General features: G+C 44.5%; 2 protein-coding genes across 7 annotated transcripts in view; one reads left to right on the top strand and one right to left on the bottom strand.

Annotated features, from left to right (window-relative positions):
- SLC20A2 (solute carrier family 20 member 2) overlaps positions 1-5067 on the bottom strand; it is a 117457-nt gene extending 112390 nt beyond the window's left edge. The window contains exons 1-2 of one of the 5 annotated variants that reach the window (XM_047771774.1): positions 4929-5067; positions 318-462 (exon numbers count right to left, since the gene is read on the bottom strand). The gene's annotated coding sequence lies outside the window, so the exon portion shown is untranslated. Of the gene's footprint in view, positions 1-317; positions 1370-4852 lie in introns of those variants that run through there. The other 4 variants (XM_047771776.1, XM_047771778.1, XM_047771780.1 and 1 more) reach the window with 4 other exon arrangements.
- On the top strand, positions 4523-21179 carry SMIM19 (small integral membrane protein 19). 2 transcript variants are annotated; one of them, XM_047771782.1, is made up of 4 exons: positions 4523-4748; positions 11579-11716; positions 14512-14636; positions 20026-21179. In XM_047771782.1, the coding sequence occupies exons 2-4, from the start codon at positions 11583-11585 to the stop codon at positions 20088-20090; spliced, it is 324 nt and encodes a 107-aa protein (XP_047627738.1). In that variant the 5' UTR covers positions 4523-4748; positions 11579-11582; the 3' UTR covers positions 20091-21179. The 2 variants fall into 2 exon arrangements, with proteins under 2 accessions (XP_047627738.1, XP_047627737.1); XM_047771781.1 differs by lacking the exon at positions 4523-4748 and adding an exon at positions 4953-5092.
- The last annotated feature ends 2112 nt before the right edge of the window (positions 21180-23291 follow it).

The following is a 23291-nucleotide window of genomic DNA, read 5'->3' as shown; positions in this document are numbered from 1 at the left end:
TCAGCTTCTCTTTCCCTCAAAACCCCTCGTTCAGAGAAGATGCTGAAATTAAGTTAACATGCCAATTGGATCAATCACTTCAATGTTGATTATTTTAGCCCAAGTTTTCCAAATTTTATCCTAGGATATTTAAATAGAACACAACTGTGGGACAACAGTCACAGGTATAAGTTTTGCTTTGCTGACGGGCCATCCCCGAATGTGAGCTGATGTGAAAAGGACAGCAGCACACGTGGCCTTACTGGAATTGTAAAACGGCCCCCAAACTTCACGACCGCCTACCCAGCAGAAACCACTGGCGACTCAGAACACCATACCTGCAGAATGAGGGCCCTCCCTGGCTGCTGACCAGGGCAGTGGCCCACACGTCACTCGAGGGCACGTCCTCCTCCGGTTCCTGGACAGTGGCTGTGCTGATGTGTGTGCTTCCCTATCTGCCGAGTCATTTGGATTCAGCGGATTCTGTTGAGGCCCAACACCCCCCAAAGAACACTGTCAGCTCCCAACCAAAAGGGACACAAAACTGGGCTTTCAGGGAAGGCCATCTGTCTTCATCTGGCTGGATTATGTCTGGAGGCCCTCGTCCAACTCAAAGTGACTTCACCTCAGGTGTGTCACCCAGTCAACAGCACCATTTTACGTTGTTTTGGTTTTTTTTCTTTCCCCACTGAGAAATATGACTTGGTTTGAAGAGGTCTCCCGGCCCCAAGAGTGTTCTTATTGTCCAAGACAGGCTGAAAAAGTGGGTCAAGATTCCACATGAGGGCTGCCAGGCACAGGAAGCCTTCCATACTGCTCCCGTCCTGGTAAATTACACCCACTCCGGGTTTAAAAGTGTTTAAAATGGAAAAGTGGTTAAGGAGTGTCATTCAACATTGTTTAATAGTGCAGGAGGAGTTACTTGGCACTGAGTTAGAACTTGAACGATCCTTGCCCTATGTCCTGGTGAATCACTGTCCTAGAATTCAATACCCAGAGTCCTACTCCCCACTCAGCTGTGAGGTTCCCAACTCAGCTGCTTCCCTCTTGCCCTCAGTCATTTCAAAATCCAGTGTTCCCACCACCGTGTCATAATCAACCTCTTCCACCTGAAGAATCCAGTACAGTTGCTGCAGCTCAGTCACTGCCATGGTGTACACGACTTTGATATTTGAAAAAGAAAAGTTGGGGCAACCTTTAGATCTCTCTCCCATCTCGGACAAGGTAACCGCCCCCCGAACCAGGGGACCCACTCTGACTCAAGTGCCAGGCTGCCTGGGTTCACATCCCGTCTCCCTCCTTGCTACTCGCCTTGTGGTCATGGGCAGGTGACTTCATGACCTCACTGTGCCTCTGTCTCCTCATGTGTAAAACAGGATTATAACTGCATCTGTGTCAAAGGGTTGTCAGGAGGTTCAAATAAACTAACGTTGTAAAGGCACTGGGGACAGTGTCAGGCAGATTTTAGGCACAACACAAACGTTAGCTATTAGTATTTGCTTTACTTAACTCCAAATTCTCATACTGTTCCCCGTGGGTACACCATGGCTGCCCAACTAAAATGCTACCTACTCGAGGATGGGGACCACATTGTGAACATTCCTGATGCTCTCCCACAGTAGCTAATATTCACTCAACAGGTAAAAATAAGCCTACTCTGTGTATGTTAGTATACTGGATGACCAAGGAAGTTCTCAAACACAGGCCAGCACGAAGGAATCTTCCCTGCCTCCGAGCAGTCTATATTTGGGGTGGGGAAACAAAACACGGGGAACACTCAGGCAACAATATAAAGCTGCAAGAGATTAAGTGCCAAAGTGTGTGGCAGAAACAGCTGACACTCAAAGGGTGCATTGTGAGCTGAGACTCTGGAGAAGGCGAGGCTGCCCTGCCCCTAAAGGTGAGTGGGATTTCTACTGGAGGTGAGAACAGAGAGGATTCCAGCCTATCTCTTCATTGCACAAGTATTTCCTGCACACCTGCGATGCAGACACTGTCCCCGCCTCCGGGCAGATGGCCAGGAAGGACCCAGAAAAGGCCCCTGCATCCCAGGAGCTGAAAAGGGCACCCACTTGAGAGCCGAGTTCTGAAGGGAGGAAGGAAGAAGGGCCTGTTCTCCAACCTGGTGAGACATGACATGGTTTAAATGCCTCGTACACACGAGCCAAGGCTGGCATTCTGTCACCCCGGCCTCCAAAAGTGACAAATGTACAGAAATGGCTGTCATGAGAAGTGACAAACTTGTCATAGGCTGTATTTTAAGTGTGTTCCATTGTTCCTTGAGGCATATTCAAAGGTTGATTCTCCATATTTCCAGATACATAAAAGAGAGTTATAGACACAGTCGGTATTATCAGAATGGTTTTCATAATAGAGGCTGTGGAAGCGCAGCCGCTAAACTGTGCCCCAGTGAAAGCTCTGTGCTTTGTCATTTGCCATCCCTTTCTCTTCTTTCCTTCTCCTACTAGTGGCTGCCCACAAATATCAAATCTCTACTAGGAATGTGCCTGAACATGCATGTGGTGGCAAGAATCAGTCACGATGGGTGGAAATAGTAACTCCACGGAAAAGACATGCATGCAGCTTTTTCTTCCTACATCCTTCCACTGATGACAAATCACTCATCCCCTCCCCAGAGAAAATGCCTTCAGGTCAAAGAAGGTTCTCATAAAATACTAACTGGCAGAGCATTCTCAATCCTCTTCCTCCAGTGATGGACCACTATCTGAAAATACGCTCCAACCGCAAATACGACACATTTCCAAGCACCTCCCTCCCTCATCCTCTGCTCGTTCTCTCAGCTATTTCTGCTCTCACAAGATGCAACTGCTGGATCCCACCATCATTCTCATCACTGTTATTCCTCCATACATCATTAAACTGTATCTCTGGAAATACAGTCAAAATAAAAATTCTGGATTAAGTACGTCAAAACTACTCAATTAAATCCAGTCAAAAAATTAACTTTTTCTTTTCCTTTCTTTTCTTTTGGCCACCCCCATGCCATGTGGAAATTCCTGGGCCAGGGACCACATCCAAGCCCCAGCTGCCACCTACGCCACAGCTGCACCAACAGCCTAACTCACTGCCGAGGATCAAACCCAGGGCTCTACAGTGACCTGAGCCACTGCAATCAGATTTTTAACCCACTCCGTCATGGGGGGGAACTCCAAAAACTTAACTTGTTAATGCACAAAATACTGGATTGGAATATGTTGAAGACATTTCAAGGCAAACTGAAAAATCAGGTAGAACTCCTACAGCATGGATTACCCAAGATTCTTAACATTCACGGGTATGTTAAGAAGTAATAGCCAATTCACTGTTTTTTATTTCCTTGGTTTGGTACTAGAAAATTACTCTTCCTGCTTGACTGTCATTTGTTAACTCTTATTAAGAATGTCACTTAGAAACTAAATATGGAAAGAGGGGGTCTTTCAGAAGGGGACATTAAGGCTTTCCCAACATTTACCTTTATCCAGTGTCCTAAGCCTGGCCTGTTCATTGCGTGACAATGATACGTAATGGCAACTTGGACAAAGAGACATGACACAGGGCTTTGGAAACTACTGAATACCCTAATGAAGGGACTGACTGCCGTTCCATGTAATTGGAAAGCCCTCTTCCAACTTGAAAAACACATTCATTTACTCTCTCAGTCATTATATACTGCCAACATCCTTATTTTACAAAAAAAAAAAAACAGAAACAGAAGTAATTAATATTCCACACTTGGACACATTCAAATCAAACTCGTGTACTCAAATATTTCTGAACAACCCATGTTTATGCAAAAAGTTATCTGGAAGATTAAATGAAAGAAAGTATGTAGACCCTTTGGCACAGGCCTGGCAAACAGTCGGTACTCAACATTACCCAATTATTATTGATTCTAATTTTCCAACTTTGGAGTTGTATTAAATAGTTACAAAACTACATATATGATTATATATACATACTATATATAAGCTAATATGTTACTACTAAAAATAAAGCTTTTGTTATATACCAAGGAATGCTCTTCCTCTACAGAAGAGGTGAGTTTAATTTTAACAGAATGATCCACAAAGAAGCAGAGAAAACTTGCTAAGGGTAGAGTGTTAAATCTTAGCTCTAATCTCTGCTTGTCAATTAAGGATACAACCTCTACAAGGTCTAGTATGAATTATAATCAGCAGTCAGCTGATCCTAGAGAACACGCTCAAAATGAATAGTTAAGACCTCGAGCACGTGAACAAGTGGCCATTTATTTGCAAGGCTACGCCAACCGCTGAAATCTGATTATTTCAATGCTGATGCTGAAATCCTACATAAATTCTTTACCTGTCTCGAGCTAGAATTTTTCAACTCTTTACACACACACAAATCTTAAATACCCCAAAGTCACTTTAACAATAATACTACAGCATCCTGGGCACATCCAGTTTTTAAAACACTTCAATACTCTCAGCACGCATCATTTATTATGACAAGAAAAGTGCAGCAAAAGTGTGGAGAGCACGTGCTTTCCTAAGTAAATACTAAAAGTAACCCTCTGCCCTCATTACGAAAAGAGAAAATCTTTCCGTTTCCAGCTAAATCTCGACCGTGGGCCAAGGCACACTCGTTCTCCCGCGCGGGTAGAGGCGCCCAGGAGCGCCGAGGCGGGACGGGAAGCTGCTTGCGCTCCCGGAGGACCCGGCCCCTCTCCCGGCCCGCTCGGACGCGCCGCGGCCGGACCCACGTGGACCTCCAGCCGGCGGCCAGACCCACCGCCCTGGAGCCCCGAGGTAGCAGGAGGCCCGAGTAGCTACGGGTCCGGGTGGCGGGGAGGGGCCGGGGGCGGGGCCGGCGCCGCGCCACGGGGGAGGGAAAGGAACCGGGCTCCACTCACGCGCCCGGAGGCGGCACCGGGGCCGTCGCTGCGCTTCTCCGGTTCAAACCCTGAGAGGGGGGCGGGGGGGAAAGACCTGGCTCCTTGTTCCATCCGGAAGCCAACGGGCCGGCAGGAAATGACGAAGCAGAGGTCGTCCGGGTCCGTTCGGTAACCGGCTCCGCGCGTCCGGCCGCAACTGCGGGGAAAGGAGCCCCGAGCAGAGAAGCCCAGCCTCGCGCCGCCTGCGGAGCGAGCAGCGTGAGTGGACCCGCGCCCCGCGCCTGCGGCCGCCCGGCCCCGCCCCCGTACGGCCCCGCCCCCGCCGTGCGCCCCGCCCCGGCTTGTGGGGGAAGGGGAGAAGGGGAGGGGCAGGCGCCCCCAGCCCGGTGCCCGGCCCACTGCCCGCCCTGCGTCCCGGCCTCTCAGCCGCTGCGCCCCGCTGAGCCTCTCAGGCGAGAGGGAGTAGGGAGGCTCCGAGTTCCGGAAACGCGGATGGCGAGGTGGAAGTCGCGGTCTCCCCAGCGCGAGGCCCTGGCTGGCTGGGGACGGCTGGGTTTAGCCGACGCGCTTTAGGATCGCACCGTGCAGCCTGCGGGCGCCGGCGCCCAGGCCGCTGCTGCCCTGGCCGCTTACACGGGGGTGGGGGATGGATTTCGAGGTGCCTGCTTCACCACACTTCTTTCCAGGACCTGGGGGTGTCACGGGTCTGGGTGGGGCCTGAAGCGTTCACGTTTGGGGGTTAAGTATGTGACTACACTCCCCTCCATGCCCTGGCCTCGACGGCTTTGGGCAAGTTGCAAAACCACCACCACCATCCCCGGTCTTCGGCCAAATGGAACGTTAGTGCCTCCCAGCAGGGGGGTTGTGAAAATTCAGTGAATGCGGGCGCTGCCAGCACAGGCACCCTCAAATGTTAATTTCCTTCGTCTTAGTGGAAGCCCTGTGAGCTTATACATTTCCGTTTGAGGAAATCAAAACTTTAGGGATTCAGAGGACTGCAAGAAAATCACACTTAGGAGTTGGGCTGTGTTGAAAGACACTCTTGGAGCTCTATAAGTGATTCTAATCTGAATTTGTTTCAAGATAGCAAAGCTTTGAGATAACTGCTGACAAGTGATCCTCAAAATTGAACCACCTAAATAGACATGGTATCAGGAACTGCAAATCAGGAAACTGTTTTAAAACTTATGATACGGAGTTCCCGTCGTGGCGCAGTGGTTAACGAATCCGACTAGGAACCATGAGGTTGCGGGTTCGGTCCCTGCCCTTGCTCAGTGGTTTAAGGGTCCGGCGTTGCCGTGAGCTGTGGTGTAGGTCGCAGACGCGGCTCGGATCCCGAGTTGCTGTGGCCCTGGCTGTAGGCCAGTGGCTACAGCTCCGATTCGACCCCTAGCCATATGCCGCCGGAGTCGGCCCAAGAAATAGCAAAAAGACAAAAAAAAACAAAAACAAAAACACCTTATGAAACAGTCACTTGAGCCCAAGAAGAGTTCTTGTTCTCTACCTAAAAGTTTGTCAAATGAAATCAAGCCCTAGTTGTCATACTTGTCAACTTTATCTCTGGATACTTACGTTCAGCATCCTAGTATCTCCTTACTGAAAGAGTTCAAGGATGACTTTACAGGAAAGGTATGTCCAAAAAAGTTCAATTTTCTCAGGAAAGCCCTGAATGACAATCCTAAGCACATGGTGATTTTGCTGAAACATTAGTTAACTTGCCAGGAATGAACCAGAGTGATGCCCTTAGGCATTTTGCTTTAGACTCCAGACAAAGGCACTCATGGTCTGCAGACCGCTCAGCAGGTGTGTGTATGTGTCCTTGGTTATATGGTGGCAAGGTGGAAGGGGACCAGTCATAGGTCAGGCCACATGGGAGCCATGATCTGGATTATAACTTTGAACAAGACCATTGCTTATTCCTGACAGCCTTACAGAGTGCTGCCATTGGTCATGATGGAGGGCAGGAAAGGCCTACCCTCAGTGCAAATCTTTCACAGCTATACTACTAAAAGTAACTCAAGTGAGTGTCCCCAGAACTTTGGAGCAGGAGTGGTGTTGCATACCAATCAAGTTGTATAATTCACATTAAAATTTCACCATTCTTGGTCAGCAGTATTTCAGAATCCTTTTCTAAATATCAAGAGTGGTGTATTTGTAGCAGGAGAAAGACAAGTTCTGTAGGAATACACACTTTATTGAGTGGCATGTGGCCAGAACTTTGTGAAAATCGAAGCAAAAAGTTAACCAGGCTCAGATGCTGTCAGGGTTAGAAAATAGGTAGGAAACATTTTCATAGTGTGTCAGATAAGAAGCCACCTGCAAAATGTGCCAGTGGCCATGCTGAGTTCAGCAGTGAGAGGACCTCGGTCCTTGCCTTCCTTGGGAAAGGAATTCCGCAAAGAGACCAAGATTGTGAAGCAGGTGTAGAGTTTATTAAAAGCAGAGTATGTGTGAAAGAACACACGGGCAAGCTTGCAGAATGAGCTGCTCACAATTAAGGTGACTCAGATTGGTTTTATTGGGAGGAGGCAGGAAGAGTACTCTGGCTGGTCAGGGGTCAGGGGTTGTCTCTAGCCAACTGTCTTGTTTGGGCCCATATTTGGTCTGACTTATGCACATCTTTTAGCCAAGATGGATTCCAGCATGAAGGTTTCTGGGAGGTTGGCAGGATATATTGTGGGCTGGAGACCCATCTCTCCTTAGGCCCCCTCCCTAGATTGAGGACCTTCTTTGTGTAGGTATGGGGCTGGAAAGTCCCTCTCAACCAGAGTTGGTGGGGATGAAATTGTGGTCACTTTGTCTCTTGGCCAGGTCCTGATGCTCCTGTAGGTGTCTTGTCTTGCAGTGTCATCAAGAGACTGGCCATAGCCACTCAGCCCGGGGTACAGCTGTCTCCTACCTCAATGCTACCTGTTTCCTTCTCCAATTTGTTAATAATTCCCAATCCCAAGGCCTGCCACTCTCACATCATTGTTGTGATGTAAGATCCTCCTTCAGCATCTCAAATCAGACATCTCACATCATCTCTTATTGCCAAAAACACAGTTGTTGTTATTTTATATTGGCACCAATGAAAATCTGGGGGAAAATCATCAAAGACACCAAAATCTCAGTTTCCATAAATTATGAAGACAATTGTAGTCTCTGATGTTCCAGAAGTTTCCATTTCTAAAGTAGAATGATTACTTACTACAAATCCTAATGTTATATTCAGAGAAACTCTGAAACTTTAGAGTTCGGTTTTAAGGAATAAGAATTGAAATTGTGAATAATGCCAAATTCCACCCCCCTCCCCGCCCCGCCCCGTGCCTTCCAATCTCTTAAAAAAGAAAACAAATCCTCTTGGGATAGAACAAGATGGAAGATAATATGAGAAAGAAAAAGTATGTCTGTGTGTGTGTGTGTGTGTGTGTGTGTGTGTGTGTGTGTGTGTGTGTGTGTGTGTGTATAAAGGGGGGAGTTCCCATTGTGACTCAGCAGGATGACTAGTAACCATGAGGATGTAGGTTCCATCCCTGGCCTCACTCAGTGGGTTAGGGATCCAACATTGCTGTGAGCTGTGGTGTAGGTCCCAGACCCAGCTCAGATCTGGCCTTGCTGTGGCTGTGGTGTAGGCTGGCGGCTACAGCTCCAATATGACCCTTAGCCTGGTGGGAACCTCCATGTGCCACAGCTGCAGCCCTAAAAAGACCCCAAAAAAAGAAAATGAATATATGTATATGTATGACTGAGTGACTTTGCTGTAGCAGAAATTGACACATTGTAAATCAACTATACTTGAATTAAAAAAAAATCCCATAACCAGCCTTTAATACCTAGAAATTGGGTATGGTTTAATAATTACATTATATTTAGATCTTGCATCTATTAATTTTGGTCATTTAAAATAAGTTCCCTTTTTATTATTCTCTGGCTAATTTTTATAAGACCAATATTTGTATTCATCAGACACCAATAGATGTTTCAGGGAAATTACTCTTGCCCTCAGTGTCTAGAATTTAAATTAAATGACCATTCATGATACTCACTTTATTGTAAATGAATACAGTCTGTTTCATTCATTTTATGCAGAGGCAAACTGTTAAGAAAAAAAACAGAATCTGCACTTAGTATACACTTATTAACTTAACTGAGGCAAATCTACATTAAAGAACATTTTGGAAGCTCACAGGACAGATTGCAAGATATTTCAGTGGAGGAATTTCTGCAATGCCTTTATTGTTGTAGGATGTCTAGAAAAAAAATTGCAAAACAATTTCTTGGACATTCCAGCTACTCATTTTCTTGGTATTAGAAAATGACTGTCTAATTAGAAACTATAGTACCTATCATTTGTCCAGTTTTTCTCCTTTTTTTTTTTGTCTTTTTGCCTTCTTCTAGGGCCACTCCTGCAGCATATGGAGGTTCCCAGGCTAGAGGTCAAATTGGAGCTGTAGCCACCTGCCTACACCACAGCCACAGCAATTCGGGATCCGAGCCAAGTCTGCAACCTACACCACAGCTCACGGCAACGCCGGATCCTTAACCCACTGAGGAAGGGCAGGGATCGAACACGCAACCACATGGTTCCTAGTCAGATTCATTAACCACTGAGCCACAATGGGAACTCCAGTTTTTCTCCTTTTGATAAAATGTCTAAAACAACACTCTGAGTTTCTTTCACAGATTATGTCACTTTACTTAGACCTAGCTAGTTTAGATTTAACACAGGGGAGGAACTTTCTCTTTAAGGAAAAATTCAATTAACTTCCCAACTGCAAAGTAAGAAACTGTAGCTCTTTCCCTTGCTATTTGATATCCTGGCTGTTACTGGCTCTTATTTTCTGTGGGAATGTCTAAAGAAGGCATTTCCTTGAATAGAAGTCCCAGCTGTGTAAATAGCAAAAAGTAACTTTTTATCCCATAGTTTCTTTCAACTACATTTGGCCAGGAGGCCCAAGCTAGATAAAGCTCCAGACAGTTTTGGTTTTCCAGATGCATTGGGGTCTATGGAAGAGCCTGGTCATGACTGTTGCATCTCACCTAGGCTACTATCCTGGGTCCAACACTGTCCTGTTCTCCAAGCATCGCAGCAGTTGTTTGGGCCTGTATTTGGGGGGTTTTGTTGTTGTTGTTGTTGTTTGTATTTTTCTTTTAAGGGCTGCACCCACAGCATATGGAAGTTCCCGGGCTAGGGGTTGAATCGGCGCTGCAACTGCCAGCCTATACCACAGCAACACCAGATCCGACCCACATCTACAACCTACCCCACAGCTCACGGCTATGCCGGATCCTTAACCCACTGAATGAGGCCAGGGATGGAACCCACATACTCATGGATACTAGTTGGGTTCATTACTGCTGAGCCATAGTGAGAACTCCTGGGCCTGTGTTCTAAATATTCAGTTGCTTTCATCTGAGTGATTATTACAGTTTGGAAACTGTGCATTGACATTTCAACTCATATCCTTTTAGAAATATGATTTTTTTTTTTGTCTTTTTGCTATTTCTTTGGGCCGTTTCCGTGGCATATGGAGGTTCCCAGGCTAGGGGTCGAATCGGAGCTGTAGCCACTGGCCTACGCCAGAGCCACAGCAACGCAGGATCCGAGCCTCGTCTGCAACCTACACCACAGCTCACGGCAACGCCGGATCGTTAACCCACTGAGCAAGGGCAGGGACCGAACCCGCAACCTCATGGTTCCTAGTCGGATTCGTTAACCACTGCACCACGACGGGAACTCCTAGAAATATGATTTTTTTTTAATACCGACTTTTAACTTTTTTGGGGGGGGGCTTTTTAGGGGCCACACCCGTGGCATATGGAAGTTCCTAGGTGAGGGGTTGAGTCGGAGCTATAGCTGCTGGCCTATGCCATAGCCACCATATCACCAGATATGAGCCAAGTCGATGACCTACACCACAGCTCATGGCAATGCTGCATCCTTAATCCACTGAGTAGGGCCAGGGATCAAACCTACATCCTCATGGATACTAGTCAGGTTATATCTGCTGACCCACGATGGGAACTCCCTGACTTTTAACTTTTATGTAGGAGCTATGATGCTTCAAAGTTGAAAAAAAGGGGAAACGTGTAACTTGTCTTAGTGATTTGGACCAAGTTTGGCCAATTTTTTTCTTCACAGGCCAGATTGTCAATATTTTAGGCTTTGAGGACTATGAGGCAAAAATGTAAGATATTCCCTACTACTTATTACTGTTTAAAATGTATCCATTTAGGAGTTCCAAGGTGGCTCAACAGGTCACTGCTGTGGTTTGGGTTCAGTCTCTGGCCCAGGAACTTCCATCCCTTGGATGCGATCAAAAAAAAAAACAAGCAAAACAGGATAAAATGTGGCTCGGCAGGTTAAGGACCCAACTAGTATCCATGAGGATACAGGTTTGATCCCTGGCCTCACTCGGTGGGTTAAGCATCCACCATTGCCTCGAGCTGCAAGGTAGTCTGCAGATCTGGCTCGGATCCAATGTTTCTGTGTCTGTGGTGTAGGTCACAGCTGCAGCTCTGATTCAGTCCCTAGTCTGGGAACCTCCATATGCCACAGTTGCAGCAGAAAAAGCAGCCATAAAAGGAAAAGAAGAAAAGAAAATGTATCCATTTAGAAACGTAAAAACCTTCTTGGCTCCTGGGCCATTCAGAAACAGGCAGCAACTAGAGCTGACCAGCAGGTTCCATGTTCACCAGCCTTGTCCAGACATCAAACTATCACTAACTGAAAGAAGCCCTGCCATCTTTGCTGCCTTACAGCCCCATGCCTGCAGGTTACGGAGTAATGGGTGACGATGGTTCCATGGATTACAGTGTTCACGAGGCCTGGAATGAAGCCACCAACGTTTACCTGGTCGTGATCCTTGTCAGCTTTGGGCTCTTCATGTATGCCAAGAGGTAAATGCTCTAACATCTCAGGATAGATAAGAAGAAGCTGGGGAGTTCCCGTCATGACTCAGTGGTAATGAACCCAACTGGATCCATGAGGACGTGGGTTCAATCCCTGGCCTTACTCAGTGGGTTAAGGATCTGGTGTTGCCATAAGCTATAGTATAGGTCACAGACAGGGCTCAGAGCCTGTGTTGCTGTGGCTATGGTGTAAGCTGGCAGCTGCAGCTCTGATTTGACCCATAGCCTGGGAACCTCCATGTGCCATGGGTGCAGCCCTAAAAAGCCCCCCAAAAAAAGAAAGGGAGGAAGAAAGGCAGGGAGAGGGAAAGAAAGGAAGAAACTGGGCGTCTCAAAGATTTGCAGATTGGTTGGTTTGTTTTATCTAAATTAACTGCCAAAAATTTTTTCATTAGCATTTTTGTTCTGGATCTGAAAGCTCTATCCATTTGGGTCTGCCCTCAAATACTAGTCACCAGGATTTGGCTTTGAAAAAGCCAGTTGCTCTAAGAGAGGGGCTTTTAGTGCTGCTCCCAGCACCCGGACCAGCTGCTCTGTACCCCCATTCTATCATTTCTAATAGAGCTCATTTTATCACGCAGCCTGGGTTTACTGCCACCCTTGGATGAGCACATATCTTGGCCCACATCCCTGAAATGCAGAAACTCTAATGCCTATGTGTTCAGCCATTCTGTCTTTGCATGTTTCAAGCAGCCCCTTCTGTTTCTTGGGCGTGACTATGTCATAGCACTTATTAAATAATTTTAGTGTGGTCCTATTACATGTCTGGCCATCCCATGAAAACTCAGTCCCCCGAGAACAAGGACTTTCATTTAACCTTTCCCTGATGGGCCACAGAGAGTGAACCCTCAGTAAATATTTCCTGCTACAATTCCAGCTGCTCTAGCACAACTTAACTGTTCTTTTCTGCACTCCCTGGCTCCTTTCCTTTAAGTACAGTGGAAAAGGTCGGGGCAGGGAGGCGGGGGTGCTTTGAAGAGGAAAAACTGTAATTGTTGGACGGAGTTGCTTCTGCTCTTAGCCACGTGCTTCATGGCGTCCTCTTCCAAGGTCAAAGGCATTAGATAGTTCAGAATAATTAGTCATCCAAGAGTAATTGATGCTTGGCCTGGGGAACAGCTCAGAGCCCACACTTGCCATCAGACACTCAGGCTAGCCCTCATGACCCCTGAACAGCTGGCCCACTGAACGCCTGTACTCTCTGGGGGTGGGTGAGAGAAGCCTCTAGAAATCATGGGGCGAAGGGACACTGGCAGGTAACAATGTTCTCCTAAAAATAGCCACTGCCTCCTCCCCACCCCAGAACAGAAACAGACTCATGGACATAGAGAACAGACTTGTGGTTGCCAAGGGGGAAGGCAGAGGGAGTGGGATGGACTGAGTTTGGGGTTAGTAGATGTAAACTATTATATTTAGAATGGAGAGACAGGAGAGCTCCCTGTGGCACAATGGGATCGGCAGTATCTTTGCAGTGCCAGCATGCAGGTTCAATCCCTGGCCCTGCACAGTGGGTTAAAGGGTCCACCGTGGCCACAGCTGCAGCCTGGGTCACAACTGCAGCTTGGATATGATCCCTGGCCCAGAAATTCCATATGCCGTGGGGCAGCCAAAAAAAAAAAAAAAAGCAAATAGAATGGATGGACCACGAAGTCCTGTTGTATACCACAGGGAACTATATCCAGTCTCCTTGGCTATATGTGTATAACTGAGTAACTTTGCTGTACAGCAGAAATTGACCCACAGTATTGTAAATCAACTATACTTTCTAAAAAAAATTTTAAAAATAAAAGCAGAGATGCATTAATTAATTTTAACTAGATGGCCCCACTAAGGCCATGCTACTCTATTTAAGAAATACATTTGGGGGGAAGAAGTGGGATAGACTAGGAGTTTGGGGTTAGTAGATGCAAACTATTGCATTTGAAGTGGATAAGCTATGAGATCCTGCTGTATAGCACAGGGAACTATATCTAGCCACTTGTGATGGGACGTGATAGAAGATAATGTGAAAAAAAGAATGTGTGTGTGTGTGTGAGACCGGGTCACTTTGCTGTACAGCAGAAATTTACAGAACATTGTAAATCAACTATCATAGAAAAAATAAAAATCTTACAAAAAATTTAAAAAGAAATATATTTGAAAGTTCCCATTGTGCACAGTGGAAAGAAATCCAGCTGGTATCCATGAGGATGCAGGTTTGATCCCTGGCCTCGCTCAGTGGGTCAGGGATCTGGTGTTGCTGTGGCTGTGGCATAGGCCAGCAGCTATAGCTCTGATTTGACCCATAGCCTGGGAACTTCCATATGCCATGGGTGTAGCCCTAAAAAGCAAAAAAAAGAAAAGGAAAGAAAGAAATATGTTTATTCATTGTTTTCCAAAATTAAAATCTGTTCACATTCCTTTTCTTCTCTAACCCAGTAATTTGGCTTTATTTGCATGACATGAGAGGGAGAGAAAAAAATCATCTTATTTTGTTTGTGCATTTTTCCAGACAATATGACTCCTTTGCAGGGATCGAGGCGCGGCCATCACTTTGTTGTATGAAGTGGGTGTGTTCTGCTCCTTCCTTTCCTTCTTCTAACCCTGTGGCTGTGCACGTAGTGCTTCATACTTTTAGTGAAAGAACCCTTGAGCCAAGGAGGCATCTCAGAGGAACAAACTAGAAGATGGACTCATTGCCACCTACATCCTTTTAATACCACTTCAGATTACTATGATCACAAGAATATTATTGTCCTATAGATATGGCTGTAAATCTCTTCTGCATTACTTTTGTGTTTTAGGAATAAAAGAAAAATTATGAGGATATTCAGTGTGCCGCCTACAGCAGAAACTTTGTCAGAGCCCAACTTTTATGACACAATAAGTAAAATTCGTCTAAGACAGCAACTGGAAATGTATTCCATTTGTAAGTATACTCTGTGCTTAACTACATACGTAAGCATATTTAAGATCGACTTTTGGGGAGTTCCTGTTGGGGCTCAGCAGGTTAAAGACCCCACATTGTCTCTGTAAGGATGCAGGTTCAACCCTTGGCCTCACTCAGTGGGTTAAGGATCTGCAACCCGCGGCATAGGTTGCAGATGCGTCTTGGATCTGGTGTTGCTGTGGCTGTGGCATGGTAGGCCATAGCTGCAGCTCTCATTTGCCCCCTGACCTGGGAACCTCTATATGCCACAGGTGTGTCCATAAAAAGAATAAAAATTTTTAAAGAAAAAAAATAGACATTTGGAATTGAATCGCGTTGGCAGAGGTTATCAGAAACAGCTGATTGGCATGGGGACTATTCAATATATTCAATATCCCATAATAAACCATAGTGGAAAAGAATATGAAAAAGAGCGTGTACATATAACTGAATCACTTTACTGTGCAGCTGAAACTAACACAACATTGTAAATCAACTAGACCTCAATACAAGAAATGTTTTAATTAAAAGAAAAAAATAGCCAAAATGAAAACATAGTGCCTTTTCCAGATGCTCAACATAGTATCAGCAAACCCAGGTTGCATGAAGTTAGTGTTTTGGGACCCTTCACTCAGGCTGGGTCCTTCCAGGGCCCCAAGATGAGCTCTAGCAATGTGTTCATGTGGTCAATGTTTTTGTAAATTTTACAAAAATTAGGTATTTTAACAACTGATGAGACTGCAATCTGGTCTTCTTCCAGTTTCCATCTTTTGCGCTTCCCTTGTGCATAGTGGCGCTGAGGTGGCTGAGAGCATTTTGGGGATCTGGCTGAGGGGATATTGAAGTCACTTTCAGTTGGGTTTGAAGTTTGTGTTTGTGGGATTTGCGGTCACTTCTGTTACAATTAAATGATTGTGTGTTATGGAGTTTGTAGTCACTTCCGTTAAAATTAAATTGTTGCTCCAAAGCATTATAGGAGCAGCTTCCAGGAATGTGGCCTCAGTGTGCAAGGCCAGAGGTCATGGCCTGGGATTAGTGTGTACTATAGTATCGAACACTGTGATGTGTGGGTGGTGGAGAAGAAGCAAAGGTTAAAGGGTGGGGAGCCAGAATGAATTATACATCTAAGCCACAGCCTTTGATACCACCACTTAAAAAAATGAGGTGTGGGAGTTCCCATCATGGCTCAGCAGGACAAACCTGACTAGTATCCATCAGGACGCAGGTTCAATCTCTGGCCCCGCTTGGTGGGTTAAGGATCCGGTGTTGCTGTGAGCTGCGGTGTACATCACAGATGTGGCTCGGATCCTGCATTGCTGTAGCTGTGATACAGGCTGGCAGCGGTAGCTCCACTTTGACCCCTAGCAAAGGAACTTCCATATGCCACGGGTGTGGCCCTAAAAGGAAAAAAAAATGAGGTGTGGTTTCTACAGTGTATCATTAAGGGAGAAATAGCAAGATGTAATCATATATATGCTAGGATGCCACTCCTTTCAAATCAAATGACCAGAACATCCCTATCTATGTGCAATAAAAATCTGCTATAGAGTTATGCAGTTATGGAGGAAGGCTTGGGAAGGTACACCTCAGATTATTAACATTCATTACCTTGATGAGAATACTCGGGGACTCATGGAAAAAAGACTGGACTTTTTTTTTTTTTTTTTTTTGTCTTTTTGCTATCTCGTGGGCCGCTCTCGCGGCTTATGGAGGTTCCCAGGCTAGGGGTCTAATCGGAGCTGTAGCTGCCAGCCTACGCCAGAGCCACAGCAACGCAGGATCCGAGCCGCATCTGCGACCTACACCACAGCTCATGGCAATGTCGGATCGTTAACCCACTGAGCAAGGGCAGGGATCGAACCCGCAACCTCATGGTTCCTAGTCGGATTCATTAACCACTGCACCACGACGGGAACTCCAAGACTGGACATTTTTAAAAGAAAGATGTCTGTGGTAAAAACTTAAATGTGTATGTGCATGTGCATAAAAAGAAGCAAGAAAGGAGTTCCCATCATGGTGCAGTGGTTAACGAATCCGACTAGGAACCATGAGGTTGCAGGTTCGATCCCTGCCCTTGCTCAGTGGGTTAAGGATCCGGCATTGCCGTGAGCTGTGGTGTAGGTCACAGATACAGCTCGGATCCTGCATTGCTGTGGCTCTGGTGTAGGCCAGCAGCAACAGCTCTGATTAGACCCCTAGCCTGGGAATCTCCATATGCTGCAGAAGCAGCCCTAGAAAAGGCAAAAAGACAAAAAAAAAAAAAAGAAGAAGAAGAAGAAGAAAGAAAGAATGATCAGCAGGAATATTACTGGTGTATCTCTCAAGTGGAATAGAATTTCAGGCTGCAAAGTAGAAAAAACATATATGCATAGTTTTTCTTTTTTGGCCACACCCATGGCATGCATACAGAAGTTCCCTGGCCAAGGATCTAATCCAAGTTGCAGCTGCGACCAATGTGAGGTCCTTAACTCACTGCACCACAGTGGGAACTCATGTACATACACAAATCTATCTATCTATATGTTAATATAATATGTTAATATATATTGTTCATATATTATATATTAATATGTATTATATTTATATATAGGTATTTATGTATATTTTTATATATTTTTAATAGAAGTAGAACCTCTAAAGATTTTTCAGCATCAATTTAATGTGAATGTAGTTAACGCCCCTGAACAGTCCAGTTAAAAATAGTCAAAATGGCAACTTTTGTGCTTTTATATTTTACCACACAAAAAAAAATCCTTAAGGAAAACTTGATTTAAGTATTAAAAAAAAAAAGCAGGAAGCCAGAAGATCTATATGGAAAATTATAGTAAAGGATTAGGTTTTCGTTGACGCCTTGTCAAAGAAGTTAGCTCCTCTCAAAAAATATGTTCAATGGTATAGGCTATACCATCATGAATTCAGTGTATAGTTCTTTTTTTTGTTGTTGATAGGAATGGCATAAAATATGTCAGAATTTCTGTGTTTAAGGGTGTGTTAGTTTTTCTGTTTTTTGAAGTCCCTTTTGCCCCATAAGGTGTCATAGTCATAGATTAGGGGGATGAAGACGTGGACATCTTTGGAAGCCATTATTCTTAGAAGTAGTGAGTATTTTCCCATTGAAAGAATCCGATCACATTGGATCATTCTTACTGTTGGTGACAAATCAAGTCCTGATTTAGCCTGGAGAGGTTCAAGAGGAAATAGCAAACACAATTCTTTTCTTTAAAGAGGACTCCCAAAAATTGTACACACTTTAGGCCACAAAAATCTGGATCCACCCTGAGTATATAAACAAAAAGTATCTCTTCGTTGGCTGGTAAAAACTTAATGTAGAGACTGAAATTTTTATTCTTTTAACTCAGTGAATTTTATTACACTTACAGTTGTACAATGATCATCACAACCCAATTTTATAGCATTTCCATCCTAAACCCCCAGCCCATCCCCCCTCACCCCCCAACTGGTCTCCTTTGGAAACTGTAAGTTTTTCAAAGTCTATGAGTCAGTGTCTCTTCTTCATAGAAGTTTATCATATCCTATTTTTAGATCCCTCATATAAGTGATAGCATATGATGTTGGTGTCTCACTGTCTGACTCACTTGGCATGATCATGTCTAGATCCATCCATGTTGCTGCAAATGCCATTATTTCTTCCCTTTTTATGGCTGAGTAGTATTTCATTGTATATATGTACCACATGTTCATTTTCCACTCCTCTGTCAATGGACATTTAGGTTGTTTCCATGTCTTGGCTATTGTATATAGTGCTGCAGTGAACATTGGAGTACATGTATTTTTTCACATCATGGTTTTCTCTGAAGTGGGATTGCTGGATCAAATGGTAATTATTTTTAGTTTTCTGAGGAATCTCCATACTGTTTTCCACAGTTATTGCACCAATTTACAATCCCACCAACAGTGTAATAGGGTTCCTTTTTCTCCACACCCTCTCCAGCATTTATTGTTTGTAGACATTTTGATGATGGCCATTACGGCTGGTGTAAGGTGGTACCTCATAGTAGTTTTTATTTGCATTTCTCTAATATTAGTGATGTTGAACATCTTTTCATGTGTTTTTTTGCCATCCATACGTCTTCTTTGGAGAATTGTCTGTTTAGATCTTCTGCCCACTTTTTGATGGGGTTAGAGACTGAAAGTTTTAAAGGTACAGACAATGAATGACATTCACGAAGATTTCAGCCCTGCACTCTCTCTAGTTTCAGGTTAAGACCTTCAATAACCATTTCTCAGAAGCACAAAAAGAATACAGGATTGCATATCTGCTTTTTCTTCTAGTTCATATTAACAACATTCAATAAGTCTCTTCCGCTTATAAGTTAAAATATAGTCAAATTCCTTATGATGTGGACAAAAGCATTAGTAACTTATCTTGAGATGGAAATATGAGAAAAGAAGAAAATCAGCATTGCAAATCAACTATACTTTAATTAAAAACTTTTTTTTTCAAAGCTGTATAGGAGTTCCCATCGTGGCTCAGCAGTTAGCAAACCCAACTAGCATCCATGAGGACGCGTGTTCAATCCCTGGCCTTGCTCAGTGGGTTAAGGACCCGGCATTGCCATGAGATGTGGTGTAGGTCACAGACAAGGCTCAGATCCCATGTTGCTGTGGCTGTGGCGTAGGCCAGTGGTTATAGCTCCGATTGGACCCCTAGCCTGGGAACGTCCATATGCCACAAGTGCTGTCCTAAAAAGACAAAAAGACCAAAAAAAAAAAGAGAGAGAGAGAGAGATGTACAGCAGAAATTGACACAACATTGTAAATCAACTCTAATAAATTTTTTAAAAAGAAGAAAATTACAAAATGTTCATTTGAGTAGTGTTCACCCTATATTTTCATGCTCTGAATAATCCTGATGTACAAAACAATAATAATAAACATCTGAGGGAGTTCCCGTCGTGGCGCAGTGGTTAACGAATCCGACTAGGAACCATGAGGTTGCGGGTTCGGTCCCTGCCCTTGCTCAGTGGGTTGACGATCCGGCGTTGCCATGAGCTGTGGTGTAGGTTGCAGATGCGGCTTGGATCCCACGTTGCTGTGGCTCTGGAGTAGGCCGGAGACTACAGCTCCGATTAGACCCCTAGCCTGGGAACTTCCATATGCCGTGGCAGCGGCCCAAGAAATGGCAAAAAGACAAAAAAATAAAATAAAAATAAAAAAATAAACATCTGAAATTGGATATCAGCAGTGCTGAGAGATTAGAGTACCGTAAAATGTAATAAATTTCCTCTAATGAAAAAAATTGTTTGAGTTAATTCTTTACTGAGAATCCTGATTTGACTGAATGATGTGAGCTAGTAATCATTTTGTTATTTTATTAATTGTATCTCCTTTTTTCTTGTTTTTTTTTGTTCTGTTTGTTTTTTAACAGCAAGAAAGTATGATTATCAGCAGCCACAGAACCAAGCTGACAGTGTACAGCTGTCGCTGGAATGAAATCTCAGAAAATGAGCAACAGAAGTGATCATTGTTCAAGCGTATGGTCTCCTCATTCTACTAAATCATCAATGCCTCTTTTAAAAAAAAAAAAATTGTCTCCAAAAAAATCATCATACTTGTGACTTTTTCCTAATTTTCTTTTTGTGTATTTTGTTTTGCTTTCTTAAATTGCATCTCCAAATCATTTGTTACATAAATTTAAAAGGCCTCAAAAGACCTGAATGCAGAGATTCTGCCTGTGCCTAACAAGGATCGATGGTGATTTCACCATGGGAAGACGTTTCGTTTCTTCAGGATACAATCAGAAATAAAAACACATCCTTGTAAGCCAGAGTCTAGAGCTGAGGCCACCTCGATTTGAACTTTTTTTGCCAAATTAAAAAATAAAAATCTTGGAGTTCCCATATGGCCCAGCGAGTTAAGGATCCAGTGTTATCACTGCAGCAGCTCAGGTCACTGCTGGGGCAAAGGTTCAATCCCTGGCCCGGGAAATCCCACATGCCGTGGATGTAGTCAAAAAAAAAAAAAAAAAAAAAAAAAACTAAACTAAACTAAAAAATAATAAAAAGAAAAATCACGTTACTGGAATAACTTCCTCTTAAATTGAGTTCTGGGATAAATGTAAAATGGATATCAGACTAATTAATGTGTGTTCTGATGGCTGTTGTTACCCCTCTATCTAGTTGAATTCATCTTTGCTCCTTCATAGCACAGTGAACTGGCTTTTCTACATGGCAAATTCATGAAGCACACCCACCCACAATCATGGAAGCTTTCTGAGACTGGAATTTGCTCCCCTACATAGTATTCCCAGGACTTTCTTCCACCAGAAAAGTCTTCTCTCGCCCATATTGGGTCCATGCTGCTGAAGACATGGGCACCTCTGATTGGCCATAGCAACTTGCTTTTTAGTCATCAGACCATCAATGTTTAATATGACTGTCTGATTTCTGATGCTTTTTCAGCATAACAAGCTTCCCTGAAGACTGTCCTGTCTTATATCCTTTGGTACTGTACAATGAAATGTTTTTGCCTGATTTTTCATATTTCTCTAAATAAAAGCTGGTTGGAAATGGTGGCAGGAAAGTTTACCTGTCCATGTAACTGTCCAAGAATTCATTTTGGGGCGTTCCCGCTGTAGTTCAGCAGGATCAGTAGTGGCTTAAGAGTGCTGGGATATGGGTTCGATCCCCAGACGAGATCCAGCATCGCCACAGCTGCAGCTTAATTCGCTACTGTGGCTTGGATCTGATCCCTGGCCTGGTAACTCCATATGCTTCAGGGTGACCAAGAAAAAAAAGAATTTGTTTTTTAATCAAAACTATGCTTAATATTAAGAATTAGGAGTTCCTGTTGTGACTCAGCAGGTTATGAACCAGACTAGTATCCGTGAGAATGCAGGTTCCATCTCTGGCCTCTCTCTGTGGGTTGAGTATCCAGGGTTGCTGCAAGCTGTGGCATAGGTTGCATTTGCGGCTCAGATCTGGTGTTGCCATGGCTTGTGGCATAGGCCGGCAGCTGCAGCTCCAATTCAGCCCCTAGCCTGGGGACTTCCATATGCTGAGGGGGTGGCCCTAAAAAGAGAAAGGAAAAAAAAAAACAGAATTATAGTTAATATTTCAAGCATTATCACCTTTTCCTTTATAATCATGAAGTAAAGAATGTAGAACTGTTTTGTGGCATGCAGAAGTTCCCAGGTCAGGGATCAAACCCCAACCACAGCAGTGACCCATGTCACAGCAGTGACAACACCCAATGCTTAACCACTAGGCCACCAGGGAACTCCAAGAGTATAAATTTTAAATGAAAAGGTTTAGACCAAATAAAATCATTTCAGGAAAATTGCATTTACTTTTAAAATTTATCTTTCAAAAATATAGGAATTCTCTTCTGGTACAGTAGGTTGAGGATCTGGTATTTGTCACTGCTGTGGCCTGGGGTCTGCTGTGGCATGGGTTGGATCCCTGGCCCAGGAACTTCCACGTGCCATGGGCATGACCAAAAAACCTCAAGAGACCAAAAAAAAAAAAAACATATTGTACAAGGTGAATTATTGGCCAAATGGAGTAATTCTTTCTTAACTTCCAGATGAGTTTGAACACACCACCTACACACAGAATGAAAAAACAGACTGAAGGATTGTAGCGTTATAAATGTGGTCTCGGGGTAGGGGAGCAGCAAGGGGACAATCTTCTTAAACTTTGCTTTGCTCTTAGGGAACCGCTATGTAACGGGTCCAGAGAGGTCTACCTGCCATCACTGACATGTGGCACTATCAGTCCAAATGATGAAAACCGGCCATCAGATGATTTGTTAGAAACAGTTGACGCTGGAGTTCCCGTCGTGGCACAGCGGAAACAATCCAACTAGGAAGCATGAGGTTGCAGGGACCTGTGGTGTAGGTCGCATACGTGGCTTGGATCTGGCTTTGCTGTGGCTGTGGTGTAGGCTGGCAGCAACAGCTCCGATTAGACCCCTAGCCTGGGAACCTCCATATGCCACGGGTGTGGCCCTAAAAAAGGACCAAAAAAAGACTCCCCCAAAAAATCGACATAAATAAATATAAATCACAACAAAATTGGCTTCAGTGGTTTTTTATTTGCATCCACTAGACAGAGACTGTCATGATAAAACACAGTAGATGGCGTGCTGGGCATCCAACCCTGGCAAGTGAGAGATGAAGATTCCTCCTCTTTTTTTTTTTTTTCTAAAGCCCATTGATGGTATTCACACCCCCCACCAGCAGGATCCACAGCGAGTCCACCTTTGAAGTTTCCCCTTTGCTTCAACAGCTGAACTGGGAGAGCAGGGATGCCCTGCAGCCACACTTCAAAGCGACACCAGCTGCTTATCTTGCTTCTGCCCCCCAGGCCCCCAAGAGGTTCCATGGAACTGTTTTCTTTGGAAGCAAAACGACATGACTAATAAACTGGCCACTGACACTTGTGTTCTCCTTTTCCTCATTTCTTCCTATGATGCTCGGTGGTAAGCACTGTGGGGGCAGCCTCCCGGGCGCTCAGCTGGGGCCAAGCCTGCTGCTCCGAGGGGCACAGGTGATTGCTCTCGACCTTACACTGTTCCAGGTGGAGTTCTTGATGGGATTCATCAGAAAATGAAATGCAGAGTTTATTGTAAAATTGCTGTAGGAGTGGGATGGACTGGGAATTTGGGATTAATAGATGCAAACTATTGCCTTTG

The sequence above is a fragment of the Phacochoerus africanus genome, chromosome 3 (assembly GCF_016906955.1).
Source record: "Phacochoerus africanus isolate WHEZ1 chromosome 3, ROS_Pafr_v1, whole genome shotgun sequence".
Taxonomy (NCBI): Eukaryota; Metazoa; Chordata; class Mammalia; order Artiodactyla; family Suidae; genus Phacochoerus; species Phacochoerus africanus.
This window is presented reverse-complemented; position numbering and strand designations above follow the sequence as displayed.